General features: G+C 38.8%; 1 protein-coding gene and 1 long non-coding RNA gene across 4 annotated transcripts in view; one reads left to right on the forward strand and one right to left on the reverse strand.

Moving 5' to 3' along the window:
* The window catches only part of LOC137658826 (beta-glucuronidase-like), a 145297-nt gene extending 140137 nt beyond the window's left edge, over positions 1-5160 (forward strand). For all 3 annotated transcript variants that reach the window (XM_068393894.1, XM_068393896.1, XM_068393895.1), the window contains exon 14: positions 4284-5160. In XM_068393894.1, coding sequence (XP_068249995.1) covers positions 4284-4450 — 167 coding nt within the window. In that variant the 3' untranslated portion in view covers positions 4451-5160. The remainder of the gene's footprint in view (positions 1-4283) is intronic.
* Positions 1080-24825, reverse strand: part of LOC137658828 (uncharacterized) — a 142533-nt gene continuing 118787 nt past the window's right edge. Inside the window, exon 3 of the long non-coding RNA XR_011047442.1 lies at positions 1080-1838. This is a non-coding gene — a long non-coding RNA (uncharacterized lncRNA). The remainder of the gene's footprint in view (positions 1839-24825) is intronic.

Consider the following 24825-nt stretch of genomic DNA (forward strand, 5'->3'; position numbering starts at 1 on the left):
TTTCTATAAAGAGTAGTTTATAGTCCTAATGTAAGCTATACAACATATATTTAATTTTGGCTTTTGAAAAAGATGTTACTAATGCTCAACCCAAAACAATACTTTGCTAATTTAGTTTTATACTTGGAAAATTTAATATAGGGTCTTAAATTTCAATCTAGGTTTGTCAATACCCTTTTAATTTTTCAAGATAAAATGCCAACCTGTAGAAACTTGAAAATTCATCATGAAGGAAGGTTCATATTTACAATTGATTCTAGAACTTCATGTAAAACCTGTTCGTTATCCCTTTGAGCGTGAAAATGTGCAAATTACATTGGGATAAAACTTCACCTTTTGGTGCCTTATCACATAGAGTAATTTACATCTAGTAATTGACATTTTTTTATCATATTTTATATGAAAATTTTACAAATTACGTAACATTGAAAGGAAAAGGAAAATTAGTTGGCTTTATGATAAGGAATATAGTAAAGTCCTATCTTGTATAGGTTTAGGTGTTAAGATGTGTTAGGTTAAATGTCCAAAAAGGGCCTGGGGCTTGAGGGCCAAATAATTTGTTAAGGAGTTGGGGCTAAAAGGGTTAAAAGAATACAGTACTGTACAATACTTACAATTATGCAATTGACAAGGAAATTTATCAGCTGAATTAGTTTACCCACAGAGTATCAAAATGATCTCAAGGCTATCGTCTAAAATATGCCCTCAATTTTTTTTTTTTTAAATTAAATAATCCCAATTTCTTGGATTAAGGGGCAGTTCTAAAGTAAAATGTGCATTAACATTTGATCAAACAAATTTTATATTAAGAATACAAAACAGAAAAGAGGTTAAAAACTGTCCAAGAAGATATACATTAGTCTACCTGCTGACTATCAAAAGCATTAAGTTACAGGTGTTTTTTTGCACAGTAATTTTGACGAATTTACATGAATTATTACATCTTTGTCATTAGTTTGACTTACACACAAGCCTAAATCATGGCCTCTTTCTTTTATCCGTATTCAATACAAAATACTGTACAGGGAATAAATATGAGACTTCAATAATGGGGAAAATATATACATAATGAAACTTCAACTATAGAATATATATATAGAGAAATGAGACCTTTAACAGTATAATACAGTTTTAAAGATGTTTCTAAACAATATCTCTACAGTATTTAATCTATAATGGGCTTTAGTAATGTGTATGAAAATTAACATTTTAGTGATTATTACAGTATGTCTGTCCTAATTTAATCTTGTATTTTTTTTCTACTGTAAAGTATTCATGTGTTAAGTTTGGCTATTAAAGAATTTTTTCATTAATATTAAATTTTCTTTGTCCTTTGGCTATATTTTTATTAAATAATTTCCTCATGTTTATTTTTAAATATTGCTAGAGGCATGAATATTTATTCCCGTGTATCTTTGCATAGATCATATATGTAAATATTGAAAGTCTATGCAGTATTCAGGCAAAATATTTAATGTTTATTATGTGGGTGTTATATGTCTAATTATGTTTGTGTAGGGAATGCTTTAAACCATGACATTTTATAGCCTAATTATTTAGATTTTGTATTGTATTGTAATGGGTTTAGCGTATAATTTTGAAAGTTATAAAGTGCTATATCTGAGAATTTCAGAATACTATATTGTATGCTTAAAAACAGTGTTGAGCGAATTACCTTAAGTGATAGATGTTATTCCTCTTAAGCTTGACATCAGTCATGATACTGAACTTGATACCTTAAATTCTGGCTATTGTCCTCTGCTTGCGTGTAAGTCAATCTTTGTATAATCTCCATAGAGCTATTGTGTGTATCTCTATATTTTGTTGTCCATTTCTACCTGCAAATGAGTAATGTCTTAGTTTTGATTATTTCATAAGAACCCTTTTCACTATTTAAAAAAAATGAGAAATTGGTTTTTGTAACTCAGAACAGCCTTACAGATAGCTAGCTAGGTGGGAGAGCTTCTCAACAAAATCATCATAATCATTACTGGTGACAGCCTGGAAGGTCAGGTAACTCCCTCTTTCTCTTCCTATGTATTCTCCACCTTTACTTGCACAAGGGCACAATATCCTTCCACGTGAACATCAGCTGTCAGAGGCAGTCCTTGTTAGGCAGATACACAGTTTAGTGCTCTTCTTAGCTATCTTTCTTATTTCAGTTGTCAGTAATAGAGACTAGCAACAGCCTGGATAATACAGGAGACTGTTAAAGTACTGGGGAAAAACGTTATCCCATAAGTTAAAAAAATACAAAAACTTTACATTGCAAATATAAGGTCTGAACTACTTTTTAGCCGATACATAGACACCAGTATAAAAACTGAGATTTTGTGAGGCATGACTATAGAATGCTCAGATCTGTAGATCATATCGTAAATTAGAAAATTACTTGAATCAATGAGATAATTTGGCACCGTAATAAGGGAAGACGAGTGAAAAGTTCAATAGAACCAGTAGTGCACACTGTATATAAATAAAGAAACAGGACATAGATTAATAAAAAAAAGACCCAGAAAATCCTTTAAAGAAAGATGGGCACTTGGATAAATGATAAAAGACTGTGAAGAAAACTCACGTAGTATCTAATCCCGTACGGGAAAAATATGATGTGATGATGATGATGAAAGGTCTGGCCCCATCCTATACCTTGCCTTTTAATCTTTACTGCCAATTTGAATTAACACAGGTCAAGAACTGAGCCTATGGAGGTCCTCTCTTGTACTCCTAGAAACTGCTGTTTTATTTCACTTCATTTCCGTAATGGTGATCATGGGTTTCAGGGGTGGTGCACACACAACTTTGTTAACACGTCAATCTCATGCTTACATGTCAGCAACTGAATTGGTAAAAGCTGAAGATGAAGAAAAGGATCCATACAGGGTGGCCAAAGAAAACTTCACCAATGGCACCTCAGCTCTTACTTGATGGCTCTAAGTGTCATAGTCTGCCACCACATCTCAACTGATAGGCTAATTCTGACCGCCTTGTGGGTTAGTCTCGAGACGAAGACTATACAGGCATTTCACTGAGGATGAAGCATACTTGTTCAATTTTTCAAGTTAGGCCCTTACCCAAGTCTACATCTCACTCCTAATCATTTTACTGAGTAAGCATTTGTTATTCATATTCTGGGAAACTAATTGACTACCATGAAATGCTGTTAGATTACTTCTCTAAAAGCATGCTTCTCTTTTTCTGTAGATCATGTATTTGGATAGTCATATGCTGTTTAAGGAAATATAATATCACAAACCAGTTGATGTTTCTGATCTGTGCTTTACAAACTATTCCATTCCTAAGCTAACTGTCAAGATCTAGCAGGCGAGCTTGTATCTTATGTCGTTAATAGACTAGGCCATCATCTCCAATGTTCATCGTACCAATGTCATCTTAAAATGGAAGCTAATCATGGGAAAAAAATTTAAAAGTATAATATAAAATACACTATGCTTTGTAGTATGTAAATAACAAACAAACAAACCCATTTTCATATACTGTATGCTAAAACTTCTGACCTAAGGTTAAACACTCCTTTGTAAAAACTTAATATTTTGTATAGTTGGATAGAAGGTTAGATTAGAAGTAAGAAAACAATACAATTTTTCTCAAAGGAATTAAATTAATCAAAAGTGATATGGTAATTTCTACTGTGTTTTTGTTTTAACATCAACGGACGATAAGGTAGTTTATAATATAAGTATTTCCACACAAATGAAAAATAACTTTCTGTCCTCTGCTGTGATAGTGACCTTTATATTTACTGAATACCAAAATATAAATAGTGACATTTTTCAACACCATCTACAAGAATAATCAATAGTTATAGCCTAATAGGAAGTTGTTTTGCCAATAAAGTATAAGTCCATCAGTAAGAAAAGCATATAAGGCTACAACTCTGCTGATAAATCTGAATATGAAAAACTTATTCAGCTGTCATCATTATCACAACACTTGGTACTTAAGCTAAGGCCTAGGTTTTGCTAAAAATTATCTTATTAAATATGTTTGCATGTGACTGTTTATCCAGGCCAAGAGCTGATGGATACAATTTCCCAATTAAACATAAACTTTTATAAATATTACTATACGAGTAAGAAAAATGCCAGTGACCAAAGCTTTAGAACAATAAGTACAGTACTCTAAGTTTAGGATTAAAAATACAGCATTAAGCAGCCTCCATTACAATCTGCACACTGTAGGCAACAAACAAAAATTAACTCTTGCAGCTATCTACATTTTCATTCGTTGAGTCACTAAGAGAACAATATTCATCATTTCAGAATACAACAGACCAGGGGCATGTATGAAAGGCCTTTTCACCCGCGCTCGACAACCGAAGATGGCAGGTCACTTGATGCGTTACAGATACTGGTCATTAGCAAAGGAATATCATAATTCCACAATGCCAACTGGGGCTGACAAACCTTGGTTATTAATGAATTACTAAATAGGTGCAAAAGTGCCTAAATACATTAGTTTTTTATTTAAGTTCCATTCCAGTTTTAGTTTTATTCTCATGTATTAAGTTTTACATGAAGTTTATAGTTTGACCATTAATTTGTGTAATTAAATGCGTACATATTAATTTTCATGAACGTGTAACAAACAAACCATTGCTTTTCATAACCCTACACTTTGGTTTCACTTGATAACAAAAAAAACATTGTTTATTATTTTTGAATAATTTTATAGTGTATTCATCAATCATGAATCAATGCTCAAGGTAATGGTATTCATATGACTTATTATCGTATACAAAATATTCACACGGAATTAAAAACGGTATAAGTATTGTATTTGAGAATTTTTACTTTTAATTTTTTTAAGAGTTTTCTGAAGTGAATTATTCATTTAAAAAACCAGTATTCTGTAAAAAAAAAAAGACTTTGCAATAAAAAAAGACATTCTAGAAGATAATTATAGTTTTATAATCTTAAAATTTATCGAGCTGCAGTAATTGTGTGGGAGTGGTAATGACCCAATTCCAAGGATGGAGGATCTATAAATACAGTACTGCATCAGTGTTACATTTTTGTCAACTTCATGAATGCAAGATAGAATCATCAATAATCAAATGTAAAATCTTTGTAGGATGTATTTTGAAAGCAATTTTAGTCACAATAATATACAACTTCCACAATAAATATGTACAGCATTGGAATTTTTCCGTCATCTTTTTCTTTTTGATGGACTGCAAACTGGATTGAGCAACCAAGTTCTTTTTCTATCCAAAACAAAAGAGGAAAAGATGAGAGGGTTTTAATTATGAAAGAAGCAATGGGCCTCCTGATTGAAGAACGCAAGGCTAGGAAGAACAGAAGAAGGAGAATCACAAGTTTGACAGTAGAGGAAAATAAAGTCGGTGAACTAGGTGGTCAAAAATATTGGGATTATGTTCAGTCTTAACACCAGTGAACAGACCTGTGCTCCTTAACTCATATGGAACCACACCATTCTTATAAGTAAATTAGCAATAAATTTTTTTAACAACTTAGCAAGTTGGAATTTATTAACATTTTAAATGATTGGCCAGATGATTCTCTTTGTATAAAGCAAAGTAGTAATTAGAGACTATAAGCTAACTAAAAGCTGAATAGTTGGTCAAATTGAGGATGTAGATATTGGAAAAAATCTCATCAAAAGTGTGTATTACTGTAAGCTGAAACTAGGCCCGTTACACAACATAATGGGTTGGTGTTGGTTTCAGTGTTTTCTTTATATTTATGTTCACTAAATTTATACAATGCCCCTAATATTTGTGATGCATTAAAAAAAAATTCTAAAGAACAGTACTATAATTTGTATTTTTCCTGGCTATACAAATCAGTCCTTTGAAATGGGGAAGGGCTGTTGAAACCATTGAAGTAGTAGTTAACTACAGGTAGCCCTGGCCACTCCCCTATCAAAGACTTTTAACTTTGGATTTTTGGCTGAAAACAGAGAGGGTGGTTGAGATGGGAACTCTAGCTTTAAAATACTTAGGTTTGTATTGTCCGAAAAAAGGCAAATTACTGTACTTTGAAAGTTTGCTATTCCTATGTTTATACAAACATTTGGTCTTTTAAAACGGGGAAATTCCCATATCGCCAGGTAGAAAGTTGCCCATAGAACCAAAAAATGGTTGAAACTTTTTCTTCCCTGGAATATGCCAGTTTCCCTAGTCCCACTTGGAAGCCAGGGAGATGACTCTAGAATCCTCATATCAGCCCATCACAGGGATGAGTAGATTAAATGGGCCTGAAGTGTATTTGGTTAAGTATTTGGTACTCTGTTGATGAATGAATCTTTCTCCCCAGAAGGGTGGTGCAGTCTGGAATGCAATACCTAGCGCATGATGGCCAATTGGTTGTTATTCGTTCCACCATCCTACCCCTTGATATGGAAGATGATAGCTACTATTTAAAGATCCAGTCTAATTAGAATGGTGCTCAGATATGTAGCTTCCCAACTACAATGTCAGATCCAGCATGAAACTGTATGAATGCTTCATCCCCTAGAGAGTAGAAGGAAAGAATAAGCAGGAGAGCCATTCACTCTTCCTGTTACCTTGATTAAAACCTAGCTGTCTTTCTATTCCACTAAATATGATCTTTTTAATTATTTTATGTATTACAGAGAGTCCACTTAAGCAACCACCACAGGATCAAGATCATCAAGTTAAAATACTTATGGGTATGCTCCCTTGAATATAAGGTTGTTTGAAACTTCCAAACCCTTTAATCACCTGTCCGACTGCAAGATTCTTAGGTGTCTAAAAGAGATTAATACCCCTTTGCTCTAGTTCACGCTGGTACCTTGACCACTCAATAGTCAAAGAGTATGCTCTTGATTTTCTCACAAAGGCAGAAAGAGACAGTGTTCTTCGACAGCTCCTTCTTGGTACTGCCAGTGCTAAATAAGAGTTGTCAACACTTTAGCCTGAAATATCAAGTCCTTTTCAGATAGCACCACAGGCATAGGACACAAAACATTCCCCTCTTGTTTATCCCCAACACTTTATGAAGCAAGGGAATGGAGGTCTTGAATCTGAGTTGCATGCCAAGTGAGTTAAGAGTTATGGTCACGAATTCATGTATAAAACTTAGAGGCATTCTAAACTTAAGAGTGGGTTAATATAAGAGTTCTTGTGCAATTCATCAACACTGTGGTTAGCTAAAATAAGACTAAGGTCCCTGCATGGGCAAGATTGCCTGAAGCTCTCAGAGGCTCTTCTAGGCAAAGATTAACAAGAAAGTCGCATTCTGTGCTAGAGATACTGTACTAACAGGACAGAATACCATTCAGTTTGTGGCCATCTAAGAACAACCACACTTATTTGATATCTGACTTGATCATGCATATCATCCCAGGAATGTATCTAGCTGACAGCTGTACAATGATTTGCATCTCAGATGTGCATCTGCTTGGTCTACTTTTAAAGAGGTAAGGAAATTGTCCCCTTGCATATAGCAGTAAGCTACTACGGTGATGTTGCTCATCAACACTACCATGTGCTTGCTCCAAACATCTTTGGAAAGCTTGTTGTAACTTCAGACTATTGATGAAGATGCGTTTCTTCTGCCGACACACCTGATACGACCAGGTGAAAGCCCTACCCCTCCTACACACCTGCGAACATATTTTATGACTAGAGGGGGGAGAATCGAGAGGGAATCCCCTGGTGATGTTTTCTTCATCAAGCCAACAGGAAGATTTAGCCTGTACCTACTGTCTCCTTAGAATAAGATAAAATGGGGAATCCTGGAGGCCGAACAGTGATTCTCTAACACCACTGAAAGGGTCTCTGGTGGATATGCTCGCAACTCCCATGAGGAACAAGCTTGTAAGATGTTGAACTGAAAATTGGAAGACTGGATGTAAATAGAATGCAGTTGGAGACAAAAGGGTTACTGCAAAATCCAACTAGTGACTTTCATGTATGTCTGAGAATTGAGTGCACTTCTTTAATGTACAATCACTTTCTTTACAATCCTCCCTTACATTTCCTGCATGTAGAAAGAAAAATACATTAATTATAAAACAATGTTTTTGTGATTGTCCTTATTTAAAAAAATAACAAGTCTTGAACACACCTTTTCAGACTTAAAAATTATCAAATTTGATAAGATATAAATTCTTAGATACAATATGATTACTGTTTATTTGCTATAAGAAAAATACATTTGGTAGCAAATCTTTTCTATAAATTAAATTTTGAATAAGTAGTGGTACCTTGGTTCACAAGTTTTATCCATTCCAGGTCCAAGATTGTAAATCAAAACACTTTTCCAATAAGAAATAAAGGAAAATGACTATGCATTCCACATGTCCATAAATTGATAGTAGGTTGGCCAAGGCACTAGCCACTCGTTGAGATAATACCGGTAGAGAGTTATTGGATCCTTTGACTGGCCAGACAGCAATACATTGGATTCCCCTCTCTCTCTCGTGGCAGCTCATTTTTTCTTTGCCTAACATACACCCAATAGTCTGGCATATTCTTTACACATTCTTGTCTTATCTCACACACCTGACAACACTGAAATTACCAAACAATTCTTCTTTGCTCAAGGGGCTAATTACTGTACTGTAATTGTTCGGTGGCTACTTTCCTATTGGTAAGGGTGGAAGAGACTCTTTAGCTATGGTAAGCAGCTCTTCTAGACGGACACTCCAAAATCAAACCATTGTTCTCCATTCTTGGGTAGTACCATAGTCTCTGTAACATGGTCTTCCACTGTCTTGGGTTAGAGTTCTCTTGCTTGAGGGTACACTATTCTATCTTACCTTTTTTTCTTCTTGTTTTTTTTTTAAATGGTGCGTTGAGCAGGCTTAATAGAAGGGCTATGGTTGCTTGGTGATTTATTAAGAGGCTGTCTTTTCCTTATGTTTCTTTTTCTTTTTAAAACTATCATTACTGTCCTCCCTTCATTTGAAGTGGCTATCCTGAAGGGTATTTATCCTTGCATGGTGTATCAGCTCCTCCATGTTGACCAGTTTTTCAACCTTTTTTCTACAGTCTATGGGTTTGATTAATCACTTTATTTATATTTCTTTGCATATTGTTTTTGTTATTCTTGTTAATTTAGTTTTTAAGTATGATGTATCTTTTCTGGGTCGACCTGTGGCGGCCGGTGAAAAGGGTCCTTCTTATACACTTTTCTGATATAAACCTTCCAATTATACCAGAGAAAGATAAAAGCATGGAATGCAGAGGTTACTACTCTCGCGCGAGCACCTTGTGGGTGTCGTGTATAAAGCAGAGGCGCGTGAAAACCACTATTCACAGGCTGTCTTCCATTTAGCTAATTCCTTCGTCAAAGGGATGGGCCGATACAGAGGCACCAGCTACGCTACTAGAACCACGCCACCGACGCCCCGACGCGAGCGCCATCTGAACAACATCCTTCTGCTTTGGACTTGCTAGCGTGATCTTAGAATTTTGTGCTCTCGGTGTTTTCACTTTTCGTGGATTAATTTCGTCATGACCGAAGCTCCAACTTCACCCATTCCAATGTTAAGTACCATAGTTTGTTTTGACAGCTTTTTGTAGTACCGGGCAGTTGTCCTTTACCCAGTATAGTGTTGTTTTTATTTCGACCGGCTTGGCCTTCCGCGGTGTCGGCAGCCATTATTGTTTTGATTTGTCTCGCTGGGAGTTCATGTTAGTCTTGCCCATTTGGTACTCTGTCAGTTAGGTTCTTGATTAAGTCACTGGCCTTACGCCTTTTTGAACCATTATTATTATTATTATTATTTCCTATGGTACATTTTGCTAGCAAGTCCAGTCTCGAACAAGAATAGCGTTCTGGCTTTATTATAGTTTAGTACCCGCCCTGAGAGGCGTTCGTCAGTGGTCTATATCCTTTTAAATTTTGTTGTAGCAGACGTTATTCTTCGTTTGAAGTCTTGTTTTGGATGTCACAATTTTATTGTTATACTTATATCATATCATAGTGTGCTTAATTCGTTTTTTATAATGTAACCACAAGAGCGAGAGCATGGAGTTCTCGTTTTCTGTTGCCAGTCACGAGTTACCCTTTCTCTCGTTTTCTTTCTTAACCTCGAGTATGAGAAGTGGATTTCCCGTTTTCCGTTTTATACGATCAACGGGTTCTCCCTCCCCCCTCCCCCTCTACAGGTATATGATATCTTACGAGTTATTTTAGTTTGTGGTTACTATTAAGATAGATAGCATTATTAATAGGTCCTGTTCCTGTGTGAGTCATTGTTTTGGGCCATCCTTAAGATCCCCCCTGTTCCCCTCGTAGTTCCGTCCTCTCCCCGTTACGGCTTGGGAGTAGGATCTGAACATTCATCCACTCCGCCTTAAGTTCTACTCCGCCATGAGGGATACTCAATGAGCTTGGAACTATAGTTATATATTGTTTAGAATGCAACCCTCTGGAAGGGCCTCATCCCCCGGTGGCCCCTTGCACCCAGTCCCCGGCCACGGCCATATCCACACAAAATATTCATTATTAATCACAACTGAATTATTCAGGACCTTTCACCGGAGATCACCAATACGCTTAACAATAATGTTAGCCTTAGCCTTTAGCTACTGCTTGTGTTTTATAATCTATTTATTACGGGCCTGTCACTGGATCCCCGACCCTGTCGGAGGTTCTGCAGATTTCATTAGTTTATTTATTCTTATTTTAATAATATTTATAGTGATACGGACCCATTTTGATTGCTCCGGCACACTCCAGTGCAGAAAACATTTTATATTTAAAATATTTTAATATGGATCTCCGGCTCTCAGTCACTGAACTCCCCTATGCACACATACTTCATTCTATCTAGGCTCTCTTAGTAGATCTTAATCCCTTACCAGAGTCTCAAGGAACATCCAGACTTATGTCTCCTTTCTTTTACAGAAGGTCCGCTGTGCTGCCCAGGCCTGCCCCGCCTCTTTCAACGATCCCGTTGGACATGACCTCTGTCGTTCACATGCGCATTGCGCCATCTCCTTTATTCGGGAGCCGGGACAAGCCCCGTACATGGTGTGGTTCCCGGAATCATGCACACACTGTTACGAGTTGTCCTCCATACTCCTGAACGATGATGTAAGTTGGTTTTCGTTTTGTTCCTTTTTTATTTTTTGGAGATGAATTAATTTCTCCCTTAATTATATATACATGGTGTATTTCGGAGAACGATCCTTCTCCTTCATCACTAATCCCCTCAACTGTTTCAGGCCGATGATGAATCTCTTCGGTCAGCAAGGGCTGCTCTTCGTCCTTGGGTGTCAGGCTTCGGCAGGAATGCTCCGTCTGGCGCACCCTATCTCCTCGATGGAGACATGGCCTCCCGTCTCTTCCCAGGCTCTACATCTGCAGCAGTCACTCCGGAAGTAGCTGCCCCCTTAATTGAAGAAGTCAGAGCGACCATTTCCACGGAAGATGACCCCCTTTTACCGGTGGACGTGGCAGATCTAGATCTAGACGTCGAGCCCATGGACGAGCAGGTAAGTGGTGTCGAGTTGGTGGAAACCTTTTTATCTCCTACTCCTTCTTCTACCTCCTCCTTTCTCGGCTTTGATAAGCCTACGGCTTCTCCTCGGGATCCCTCCGTCCCCGTACGACCCAAGGTGAAGCCACTACGTACCTATAAGTCTTCAGCTTTGCCAATATCGACGTCACCGGTCTCCGGACCCTCGACTGCTCCTGATGTTCCTATTGCTCCCCATAAAACCGTGACTTCTAAGAAGTCGAAGTCCGTCAAGTCCAAGGCTTCGTCAACGGGTGGCTCTCAGGTACCTCCCTTCCCCGTCGACCTGATCAGGGATATAGTCAAGGAGTAAATTCAGCAACATTCTGGGGCTATGACGGAGCTAAAAGATATGGTGGCTAATCTGATCCGCTCCGGAACACAGATTCCTCCGCCTTCAGCCCCAGACGCATCGAAGCTACCTCCCTTCGATAAAAACAACCCTTGGAGGTTTGCCTTGCATGCTCCATACTTAGATGGTTCCCTAACTCTAGAGGGCATAGGCACCCGCCCTCTAGAGGACCTAGAATTCTACCCCCCGGGGCTAGAATTCCCATTCAATGGCTTCGCACGCCTAAAGGAGCATGCCTTGGTTCGAATGGACAAGGTACCGAAGGAAACGGTGATATTTCCAAAAGAGCAGGCCCAAGCTATCTGGGCCAGAACTTTATCAGAGTGGAGGTGTAATAACTCCAAGCTCACCCCACACAAAGGTGCCTTCACTATTTTTACGACGGCATCGTCCATTTCTTTACCACTCATAGACAAAGTCACAGAGCTGACAATACAGGCCGTCAAGGAAGGCTCTACCATGCCGGCTCTCAAGGAGACGGACCCCACCTCATTGCTCATTCCGAGTACCTCTGCCACCTGGGACGACGCGTCTTCTACCTTCACGGTGGGGAAGCTAGACCCAGACTGCGCCTCTACTCTTTTTTATGAGAAGCTCCCCAGATTACTAGAGAGTCTTCTCAAGACCGAGTTCGAGGCCCGTAATAGGTTGGCTAGGTCCCTCCACTCCATCACCTCCATAGAGTCCCTAGCCTCTGTTTACCCCACGGAAACCTTGTTCAGGGTTTTCACAAAGAACCTGCTTCTGTCCTACCAAGTGGACCTCCACGACTTCTGGTCGGCTCGGGTTAGCTGCAGGAAATTCGTTCTGTCTGAGGCTTCTATCAGACATGAACCAAACAGGCTGATAACGTCCTCCTGCTGGGGTAAGAACCTATTCCCTCAGAACTAAGTTGATAAAGTTCTTCAGGACGCTGCGAGGGCAAACCAAAATTTGCAGGTAAGGTGGGGCCTCTCGACCAAAAAGGAAGATCAAATCCCATAAACAAACGTTCTTCAAGAAGAAGCAGAGATTTATTCCTTACAAGACGAACCGGGGTCACTACCACCAATCGTCAGTTCCCCACACGTCGACACAGTCTTCCTCTGCTTCGAGTTCTCAGCAACCGGCTCCCCTCAACAAGTAGTCTACCTCACTGCTCCCCCAGGTACACAGCCCAACCCCACTTGGATGTGCTCTCCTGCATACAACCCTAGCTACGAATCCTCCGGTTCCTTTCGTGGACACCAGAGAGGAAGCTACAGAGGTAGAGGACAGTTCCGCCAGCGAGGTGGACCTAAAGCAAGGGGTGCTCGTGGAGGGAAGGGACCTAGATTCACTCCCTCGCAATGATGTGTTCCCGGTAGGAGGGAGACTTTATCACTTTCGAGACCATTGGACCTTCAGTCCATGGGCTCACAGGATAATATCCAAAGGCTTGGGTTGGAAATGGTCACAGGGATCTCCACCTCCACCAGTGACCTTCTTCCAGAGATCCACTCCCATCCTGAAAGAGTACACCACAGAGTTACTCAAGAAGAAAGCGATCAAACGGGTTCAATCACTGAAATTCCAAGGCCGCCTGTTTACAGTTCCAAAGAAAGACTCGTCGGCGTTGAGAGTAGTTCTGGACTTGTCAAAATTAAACTCTTACATTCTCTGCGACAAGTTCCGTATGCTGACTATCTCTCAGGTACGGACCTTACTTCCCCGTGGGGCCGTCACCACCTCTATCGATCTTATCGACGCCTATTATCATGTGCCAGTAGCTCGAAACTTCTCTCCTTACCTAGGCTTCCGTCTCGGCAAGAAAGCCTTTGCATTCAAAGTCATGCCCTTCGGTCTCAGCATTGCTCTCAGGATATTCACGAAACTGGGAGAGACTGCTCGAACAACTCAGAAACCAAGGGATACAGATCATCGCCTATCTGGACGATTGGCTCATTTGGGCTCAGTCGAACCAGGAATGCAACAGAGCTACGACGAAGGTAATTCAATTTCTCGCCAAACTGGGATTCCAAGTCAATCTCCAAAAGTCTCGCCTACAACCATCAAGCCACTTCGAATGGTTAGGCATCCGGTGGGACCTTTCAAAGCACAGGCTCTCCCTTCCTCCCAAGAAGGTTAGGGAGATAGCTTCCAAGATCAGGAACTTTCTCAAACACAAACAAGTGTCCAGAAGAGCTTTAGAAAGAAGCCTCGGCCTTCTCCAATTTGCCTCAGTAACCGATCTCCTATTAAAAGCCAAACTCAAAGACATCAATCGAGTTTGGAGAAAGAGAGCTACAAAACCTTTGAGAGACAAGATCTCGAAGATCCCCTCTGTCTTAAAAATGAGACTACGACCATGGTCTGAACCAAGGAACCTCTCCAAATCGGTTCCTCTGCAGTTCCCCTCTCCACAAGTGATAATTCATACAGACGCGTCTCTGAGTGGCTGGGGGGGTTACTCCCAACATCAGATGTTTCAGGGCTCTTGGTCACCCACCATGAAACAGTTCATATCAATGGTCTCGAAGCCATGGCAGTGTTCTTGACCCTGAAGAGAATCTCTCCTCCGAGGTCGTCCCACATCAGAGTAGTCGCAGACAGCACAGCAGTAGTACACTGCATCAACAGAGGAGGATCCAAGTCACCCAACCTGAATCAGATCCTGGTCACTATTTTCGCCTTGGCAGCAGACAAAAACTGGTTCCTGTCAGCAACTCACCTAGCAGGAGTCCAGAATGTGATAGCGGACTCACTATCCAGGACGAAACCACTGGAATCAGAATGGTCCCTAGACATAAATTCCTTCCGGTGGATACTCAGGCTGGTTCCGGGCCTCCAGGTAGATCTATTCGCGACCCAACTGAATCACAAACTCCCCTATTATGTGACCCCAAACCTGGACCCTCAGGCTTATGCCATGGACGCATTAACCCTGGATTGGAACCATTGGAAGATGATCTACTTATTCCCTCCAGTGAATCTTCTAATGAAAGTCTTACACAAACTACGCTCCTTCCAAGGGGCAGTGGTTTTAGTAGCACCTCACTGGCCAAAGAGCAGTTGGTTTCCTCTCCTCCTCGAGTTGAAACTCCGTCCCTTCCCGTTCCGGATCCCATTCCCCAAACTGACCCAAGTGGTCCAAACTCAGACTGTGTCAGATTCCTCAAGGATAGCCAAAACCCTAACTTTGTGGATTTCATGAAGTTTGCGGCTCGTAAAGATGCGAACATCGACCTGGAAAATGTCCTCTTTATAGAATCAGACAAAAGGGACTCTACGATTCGTCAATATGATTCGGCAGTTAAGAAACTAGCAGATTTCTTAAAGAATTCAGACCATACTTTTATGACTCCTAATTTAGCCATCTCCTTCTTTAGGTCCATATTTGACAAAGGCCTATAACCACCATTAAGTCAGCTTTGAAGAAGGTCTTCCTTGTTGGGTTTAACATTAACCTGGCGGATTCCTATTTCTCATCTATTCCAAAAGCATGTGCTAGGCTTCGACCTTCGGTTCGCCCACAAAAGGTCTCTTGGTCTCTGAATGATGTCCTCAAACTTGCTTCAGACACAGACAACGAATCCTGCTCCTATATCACTCTTCTTAGGAAGACTTTATTTCTAACAGCTTTGGCCTCGGGTGCTAGAATCTCAGAACTAGCAGCTCTCTCACGAAACTCAGAAAACATAGATTTCCTCCCTTCAGGTGAAGTACTTCTTTCTCCAGACAGAGCTTTCCTATCTAAAAATGAGGACCCAAAAATAGGTGGTCCCCTTGGAAGATTATTCCTCTTCTCCAAGATACTTCTCTATGTCCAGTCACTACTCTCAGGGCCTTTTTAGCTAGAACTGCCACCCGCTCGTCTGGCCCCTTTTTTATCAGAGAACAAGGAGGTACTATTTCCATTCAAGGCATTAGGCAACAGATCCTATACTTCATTAAACAAGCTAATCCGGGATCATTTCCCCATGCTCATGATATCCGGTCAGTAGCTACCTCCATCAATTATTTCCAAAATATGGATTTTGATGACCTTAAAAAGTACACGGGTTGGAAATCTCCTATGGTCTTCAAACGCCACTATCTAAAGAACTTACAGGCCCTTAAATACCCAACGGTTGCAGCTGGGAGCCTTATCTCTCCCCATTGATCTCTTGTTCTTCCTTTCATCCATCTTTTTTCTTCTCCCTCCTACCCGCCACTCGCACCACGACGCCGCTCTCTTTGGTGGTTCGTTAGCCCTAAGTTTATTACATGTTTAGTTAGTATGGTTATAACTATTATTGTGTTTACCGTAACTTTAGTGTTGGGTTATTCTTAGCCATGTCAGTTTTGTTGCATATTGTGCTCTGATACTCGGAGGCTTCCTTGTTATCATGTTTATTTAGCCTTACGCTCACTATGTCCTTTGGCTAGTTTATGATTTATGCTTACTTACCTTAATATAATATATGGTTTTCCTTACATGGTGTTTTTCTCTCCCCGCATTAGGTTACTAGTTATTATTGGGCTTGGAAGGCATTCTCTGGTACATTTTCACCGGCCGCCACAGGTCGACCCAGAAAAGGGATTTTGACGAAGGAAAAATCTATTTCTGGGGAGAGACCTGTGGCGCCCGGTGAAACCCTTCCCTATTATTTTGTACGATCCCACCCTTTCCTTTCCAAGCCATCATGTTCAATACAGAAGGATGTTGTTCAGATGGCGCTTGCGTCGGGGCGTCGGTGGCGTGGTTCTAGTAGCGTAGCTGGTGCCTCTGTATCGGCCCATCCCTTTGACGAAGGAATTAGCTAAATGGAAGACAGCCTGTGAATAGTGGTTTTCATGCGCCTCTGCTTTATACACGACACCCACAAGGTGCTCGCGCGAGGGTAGTAACCTCTGCATTCCATGCTTTTATCTTTCTCTGGTATAATTGGAAGGTTTATATCAGAAAAGTGTATAAGAAGGACCCTTTTCACCGGACGCCACAGGTCTCTCCCCAGAAATAGATTTTTCCTTCGTCAAAATCACTTTTTTATTACTATTAATTCTTATGATTCTAATATGAGGGACTCATCTGAGCTCCTTACAATTGGTTTTGAGAAGTTAATAATTTTGAAATGGGATGTCATTCCTAAGGCCAGGGGAATGGCGGTGTAAATTAGGACCGAGTACCCTGCTTCTCATAAGTCCTGCTATGAATGTGGATGTCATGAGATTCAGGTAATAAAAATTTGTGGCAGGCATAACAACTTTTATTTGTGTTCAATCTACCGGAATCCAGACATGGATGATTTTATCTTCCATTGTCTTCTTACCATTATGGCCAAGATAAAACAAGATGAGAGGAAGACCTCTTTTGTCTTTGTTGGTGATTTCAATGCTCACCATAGGGAGTGGTTAAATTCTTTTTCTCCTACCGATCGCCATGGCTTAAGAGCTTCAGACTTTGCCTCGGAATCAGGCTGTGAGCAAATCATAAGTGAAGCTACTTGCAAAAATTTTTAATCAATTATAAAAGATCCAATAGTAGAACATATAAAGAAAAACAATCTTCCTGATAGACAGCTAACATGGTTTTAGACAAAAGAGAACATTTGTGACAAATCTTTCAGATTCTTTACACAAGTTTAGCATTTATGACAAAAGCAGGGCAATAGACATCATATACCTAGACTTTAAAAAGGCTTTTGACAAAGTTCCACATTGAAATTTAATGGTCAAAATCAGAGCACTTTGCATCATTGACGAGCCAGTGGAATGGATCGAAGATTGGCTAATACAGAAAACAGAGTTGTAATCAATGGAGAAGCTTCAGAGTGGGCAGCTGTTACAAGTGGACTACTAAACCAGGCATAAATGCTGCGAACTCAGAAAATGTAGAAGCCTTAAGAGAGGATTTAATGAAGCTAGGAGAGTGGTCCAGAAAATGGCAAATGCCTTTCAACTGAGGGAAATGTAAAGTCATAATAACTCACAATCAGATTACTCACTGCTGGGTAATGAAATTGGAAGTGTGAACCAGGAGGAAGATCTCGGTATTATTATCAGCAAGGATTTGAAGTTCACCAAACAGCATACAAGCTGAAAAGAAATCACAAAAAAGTAATAGGTTACATGAAGAGACAATTCAAATACAGAAGCAAAGACGCTGAAGTACAACTGTACACATCACTATTAAGACCCCGTCTAGAATACGGAGTCAAATTCTGGGCTCCAAGTATTCAGAAGAATATAGATAGATTGGAAGCAGTAGAAGCTAGGCTACCAAACTAGTTCCAACAATAAGAAAATTTGGATATCAATGGAGGATGGAACGTTTGAACTTACAGTATATGATGTATAAACCCAACGACTAAGGAGTCAGTTAATAGAGGCATTCACAATTCTTAAAGGAATAACAAATGTAGATTACAACAATCTATTCACGCTTAGCACAAATCAGTCCAGAGGTAATGGATAAAAACTAGAATTGAAAAGATACAACACCACTCAATGTGGCAATTTCTTTAATTACAGAATAACAAATACTTGTAATAGACTTCTCGCGGATGTAGTAATTCTTTACATACAAAATAGAAAATACTTGTACAGTAATAGACTTCTAGCGGATGTAGTAAACAGTAACATTGTAAACAAGTTCAATATTAAGTTAGACAAGATCATACAAACTCTCTAAATGCTTAAACGAAATCGCTCTACCAAAGAGCAATAGGAGTCTGCGGATGGACCAAAAAGTCTTTGAGACGTACAAAATCCTTGTAAATCTCTCTCTCTCTCTCTCTCTCTCTCTCTCTCTCTCTCTCTCTCTCTCTCTCTCTCTCTTTCTCTCTCTCTCTCTCTCTCTGTGATTAATCTATTTGAGATGTTTTAAATATTGATATTACCCAACTTATTCTCTCCTAACATGTCTTGTAATCTGTTAAATGGGTGTTCAAAGACCCACTTAAGCTTCATAGTTTTATGTATATCTGCAACTTCTCTGTTCGTGTAAGCTAGTGATTTGTGGGGGGATGTGAAGCTTATAGGCTTCCCTACCTTATATGTTATCAACAACCATTGACTAGGCGCCGCAGGTCCTAGCATGGGTGGAGAAGGGTTTGGGCGCTGATCTCATGCATATATGGTCAGTCTCCAGGGCATTGTCCTGTCCCTTACCTCTGCCACTTATGAGTAACCTTTAAACTTTCAAAATCATCAGGTGTATGATTTTATGACGTGGATTCACGGATCAAGGTGGAATGTGAGACAAGAATATTCCACCTCCAGAGGTCGTTGTGTTTACAATCTTATTTCATTATGTACAGTTATCCTTAAATGAATAATTTATCTCCCTGTTGAATGCAGCGTAGCTCCTGGATTCTCCTCCTTCCCTCTATCTCAGTTTTCGTGAAACCTATAATCTTCTCTGTCTTAAAAGGCAGGGCTACAGATTTGTCCCACTTCTTTGAATTCACATTTCTTTCACTTTCAACTCAGGAATGAATCTTTTGGACAAGATCCGGGATGGTGTGGAAATCTCATACTATATTAATTAGTGGCTTTACATTTCAAATCACAAAGAGAGAAGATTCTATGCCATAAGGTAGCCTGCAGTAAATGGAAAATTATCTACGTGAAATTCATATCTTGAAAAACTATAAAAGGGGTTGCTAATTTCTTTGAGAAGAAAAATACTTCAAGACAATGAATGTCAGACGTTAATTTTGGGAAAATGTACATTGAAAATAAAATATCTTGCAATTAGTAAGGAATTTTATCCCTGACCTTGTGGTCGCTGGGAAAAAACACTTGACACTGTCTCTGGCAAATCATCATTATTATTACTATTATTATTATTCTTACAAAGCACAGCAGTTACAACCCTAATTGGAAAAGCAAGATGCTACAAGCACAAGGGCCTCTACTTAGAAGGAAAATCCTGTAAGAAAAGGAAATAGAGAAATGACGAATAAACTAAGTAAGAGAAGTAATAAACAAGAATATTTAAAAATCCGAAACACCATTACAATAGATCTGTCATATATAAACTATGTAGAGAGACTAATGTGAATGTGTACAACAGAAAATCGTTTGCAACCAGTTTGAATTTCTGAAGTTACACCAATTCAATTCAGATTAGGAAGATCCTTCCACAGTCAGATCGCTGGTGTAATAAAATTTCTAGAAAATTGTGTAGTATTGAGCCTTGTGAAGAAGACAGAATATTAGAATTAACCGCATACCTAGTATTGCGTACATGGAGGTGAAGTCTGGGAAGATCTGAATGCAAAAGATGGTTATAATTACGAAAAATCTTATGCAAAAATAACTAATCTGAATAAGGAATTCAATAGATCACAGGTTTTTATCCAACATACTAACATGAAAGTCAACAGCTGATGACCAAACAGGAGAACAATACTCAAAATATGTTAGATTAAAATAACTAAAAATCTAGAAAGACTAGAATGCCCATCTTTTGTCCAATTGAGGAAGAAACAATGTTTCTCAAAAGTAAATTTGTAATCAAGAACCACACCTAGAATTCTAAATTAATTGTATATAGTTAGAGAAACCTTGCCAATAAAGATCTATATATTGAGGAACCGCTGTCCTCGACCTAATTTGAGTTTTGATAGGGTTTAACTTCATCAGTAATAATTTGCACCATGCAATAATTTCAACTTGATCTCTATCAACGAATTCAGCAACCGCAGATCTATATTCAGGAGATGGAATTGATGCAAAGAGAGTAGCATCATCTGCATATAGTGTGAATAGTAATGAGTTGAGAACACTAACCTGAGGAACACCAGATAAAACATACCACCAACAGCTACTCTTTGCATACTTAAAAATCAAACAATGATGATTAGTAAAGACTCGCTTATTTCCATCTGTTTAAGTTTGAAAACAAAGGCATTAGGGTCAAATGCTGCACGAAAATTAAACCAATCATACGAACTTCCTGACCTAAATCCAGGAATTTCTGTGCAGCATTAGAAATTGTAAGAAGGGCATCACATATTCCAAGCCCATTGATAAAGTCAAGTTGTCAACTAGAAAACAAATTATTTACCTTCAGTACACATTGTTAAATGCTTTGCAAAAAGACGCTCTAAAACTTTAGATAATATGGGACTTATATGGAGATTGGGTGATAATCAGCAGGGCTAAAGATACCACAAACATTTACCTAATAGAGTAACATTGCAAATTCTCCAAGTGTAAAACGATCCTCTTCTTGCTTACTTAAGAAAAATAACAAACAACTTAGGAGCTAAGAAATCGTCCATCTTATAAAAAAACAATGGAAAATGCCATTTAGGTCTACACCTCCATAAGCATCAAGGTCCAGTAAGTTTTAATTTCACGGGACCTAAAGCTAAACTAGTTAGTTTAGCCTCAGGAAAACAGGAGCGAAGAAGGTCGAGTTTCTCATTACTCTGTTTACTGTCAAACACGTCAGCCAGAAGGGTCCCCTTTTCCTTTGACAGAGAGTGACAAAGCAATCTGGTTTAAGTAAAGGAGAAACTGCTTAAAGGTTTAAAGGTCACTCATGAATGGCAGAAACAAGGGACAGTGACAATGTACTAGCAGGTCAATGGCCTAGAGACTGACCATATATCCACATGATAAGCATCCAAGCCCTCTTCACCCAAGCTAGGTCCAGGGTGGGGCCAGGCAATGGCTGCTGATGACTTGCCAGGTAGACCAAAAGATAGGTCCAGGGTGGGCCAGGGTAATGGCTGCTGATGACTTGCCAGGTAGACCAAAAGGCTTCACAAAGCCCCAATCCGTAGCTCACAAGGATGGTGAGGTTGCAGATACTACAAGAAACTATCGAATTTGAGCAGGACTCAATCGCCCGTCCAGCAGAACGCCAGGCAGGGACGTTTCCAATAGGCCACTGCAACCAAAGAGTATTGATTCAAGGGTAGCCAACCACTTATGCTCCTAGGTTGTACCAAAAACAGTTTCTTTTATGGTCAAGTTATATTCTTTCTCAATTGAAAAAATAAACTTCCCGAGAAACAACTCTTAGTTGAGTATAGTTATTCCAAGTCAAATCTGATCTGTTACCCTTCCAAAGATTATATGCCTTCTGTTTCTCCAAATAAGCACGTCTACATTCGCCACTGAACCAGGGTTTGTCCTTCACTCGGTATTTCAAAACTCGAGAAGGAATACGCCTAACAATTATGTTGTCCAGATTTTCATTTACGAGAGCAAAAGGCTCCACAATCTGGTAGTGAGTACATTTCGATTACATGAATCAACAGAAAGGTATGTGTACAGTCCTGTCAGATTTTCTATAGAAATAAATAAATATAAATACGAACGTTGGTTGTACTGCAGATTCACAATTTCAAAGCAACATTCCATAAGATATTCCTTCACTCTCTTTCATAAATATTATTATGAAAGTCATCTTTTACAAAAAACTATTCGTTAAATCTCCGAGCACGGGAGGAGACAGGGAAAATAAAAGCTCTCTCTCTCTCTCTCTCTCTCTCTCTCTCTCTCTCTCTCTCTCTCTCTCTCTCTCTCTCTCTCTCTCTCCAAGGACGGGCGTGACAATCAGGGCAATGCCGTCGAAACTCAAGGCTTACAAGAGAAATAAATCGTCCACAAGACATGGCATTTAAGATCATGCCTTTAACGCACGAACCTATCATAATGGACTCTTATATCATACGTCATATTGGGAACTATAATAAAGGGAATATCTAATACAATATATATATATATATATATATATATATATATATATATATATATTATTATTATTATTATTATTATTATTATTATTATTATCCAAACTAAAACCCTAGCTGGAAAAGCAAGATGCTATAAGCCCAAGGGCTCCAATATAGAAAAATAGCCCCGTGAGGAAAGGAAATAAGGAAATAAATAAATGATGAGAACAAATTAACAATAAATCATTCTAAAAACAGATATGTCATATATAAACTATTAACAACGTCAAAACAGATATGTCATATATAAACTATAAAAAGACTCATGTCAGCCTGGTCAACATAAAAACATTTGCTGTAACTTTGAACTTTTGAAGTTCTACTGATTCAACTACCCGATTAGGAAGATCATTCCACAACTTAGTCACAGCTGGAATAAAACTTCTAGCATACTGTGTAGTATTGAGTCTCATGCTGGAGTAGGCCTGGCTATTAGAATTAACTGCCTGCCTAGTATTCCGAATATATATATATATATATATATATATATATATATAGAGAGAGAGAGAGAGAGAGAGAGAGAGAGAGAGAGAGAGAGAGAGAGAGAGAGAGAGAGAGAGAGAGAGAGCATATATGTATTTGAACTGTTTTAATGGCCTACAAAATGAGGGGAAATTCGACCTAGCATTCCCTTTATTCCCACTTTGATAAGTGGATGTTCATGAAATCTAAGGTATTAGAGGTTAACTGTTATTAAACATGCAATGGTGAATGATTACTAAAAAGTTATCAGTAAGTCCAGAAATGAAATGATTATATTGTACATATAATATAGGTGAGTTAAACTTTGAAGTCGTTAATAAAGGAAAAATTAATGAAATGAATGACCTTTAGGAATTATGTCCTGGGAGATTATGAAATACTCCTGTGAAAAAAAAAATGTAAAGCTAAAAAAATGGTAAGATTGCTGTAAATTCTAAAAGCAACCTGAAAAAACATTCAAATTTACACTTGGAAAAGAAAAATTATGTTGGAAACCTGTCATCCACAAGTTATTTTGGTTACGAAAGAGTAACATATCATGACGAGGTTGAAGTAACGAACAATTGCATAGTAGCTAAATTATTATTATTATTATTAGTAGTAGTAGTAGTAGTAGTAGTAGTAGTAGTAGTAGTAGTAGTACTTGCTAAGCTACAACCCTAGTTGGAAAAGCAGGATGCTATAAGCCCAGGAGCTCCAACAGGGAAAATAGCCTAGTGAGGAAAGGAAACAAGAAAAAATGAAATAATTTAAGAACAATAACAACACAAATATAAAAACTTCCTATATAAACTATAAAAACTTGAACAAAACAAGAGGAAGAGAAATTAGATAGACTAGTGTGCTCGAGTGTACCCTCAAGCAAGAGAACACTAACCCAAGACAGTGGAAGACCCTGGTACAGAGGCTATGGCACTACCCAAGACTAGAGAACAATGGTTTGATTTTGGAGTGTCCTCCTAGAACAGGGTCTTCTTCGCGTTGCTTAATAAGAGTTGGGAGAAAGTGTTTTAACGCAATCGTAAAGAAGACGCAATTGATCCAAGGGTAAGTGCAGAACCTTAGGGAATTATTACTTTTACGTAGTAAATGTTTCTGTGTTGAACAGGCTGACGTATCTCTTTTTATAAACTACATATGAAAAACCTGATTTATTGTTGTTACTGTTCTTGAAATATTTTATTTCAATTGTTCATTACTTCTCATGTACATTATTTCCTTTCCTCATTGGGTTATTTTTCTCTGTTAGAGCCCTTGGGTTTATAACATCCGGCTTTTCCAACTAGGATTGCAGCTTAGCTAGTAGTAGTAGTAGTAGTAGTAGTAGTAGTAGTAGTAGTAGTAGTAGTAGTAGTAGTAGTAATAATAATAATAATAATAATAATAAACTAGAGTTGCACTCAGTAGAGCGCAGACCTCCGCCATGGTAGCTTGTTGCTCAACCTTCTGCTCGACCTCGACCTTTGACCTAGGACTTTCAAGATTGGATCACATCCACGTCTTAACATAACAATTAATCCCTGAAAGTTTCACTACTCTATTTCCTGTGAACAGGAAATTGTTCACACACAAACAAACGAGCAAACATGGGCGAAAAAATAACCTCCTCCCAACATCGTTGGCGGAGGTAATAATAATAATAATAATAATAATAATAATAATAATAATAATAATAATAATAAATTATTCCAAGGTGAGTACACACACTGCAACAAATAGAAAAAGACAGCTCGCTAAATGCAATTAGTATTTTGTGATAAAAGCTAGGAGGATATACAGTTGGCTTAATTAATTCCGGTACACTTCATGGTACGCTAA

The sequence above is a fragment of the Palaemon carinicauda genome, chromosome 19 (genome assembly GCF_036898095.1).
Source record: "Palaemon carinicauda isolate YSFRI2023 chromosome 19, ASM3689809v2, whole genome shotgun sequence".
NCBI lineage: Eukaryota > Metazoa > Arthropoda > Malacostraca > Decapoda > Palaemonidae > Palaemon > Palaemon carinicauda.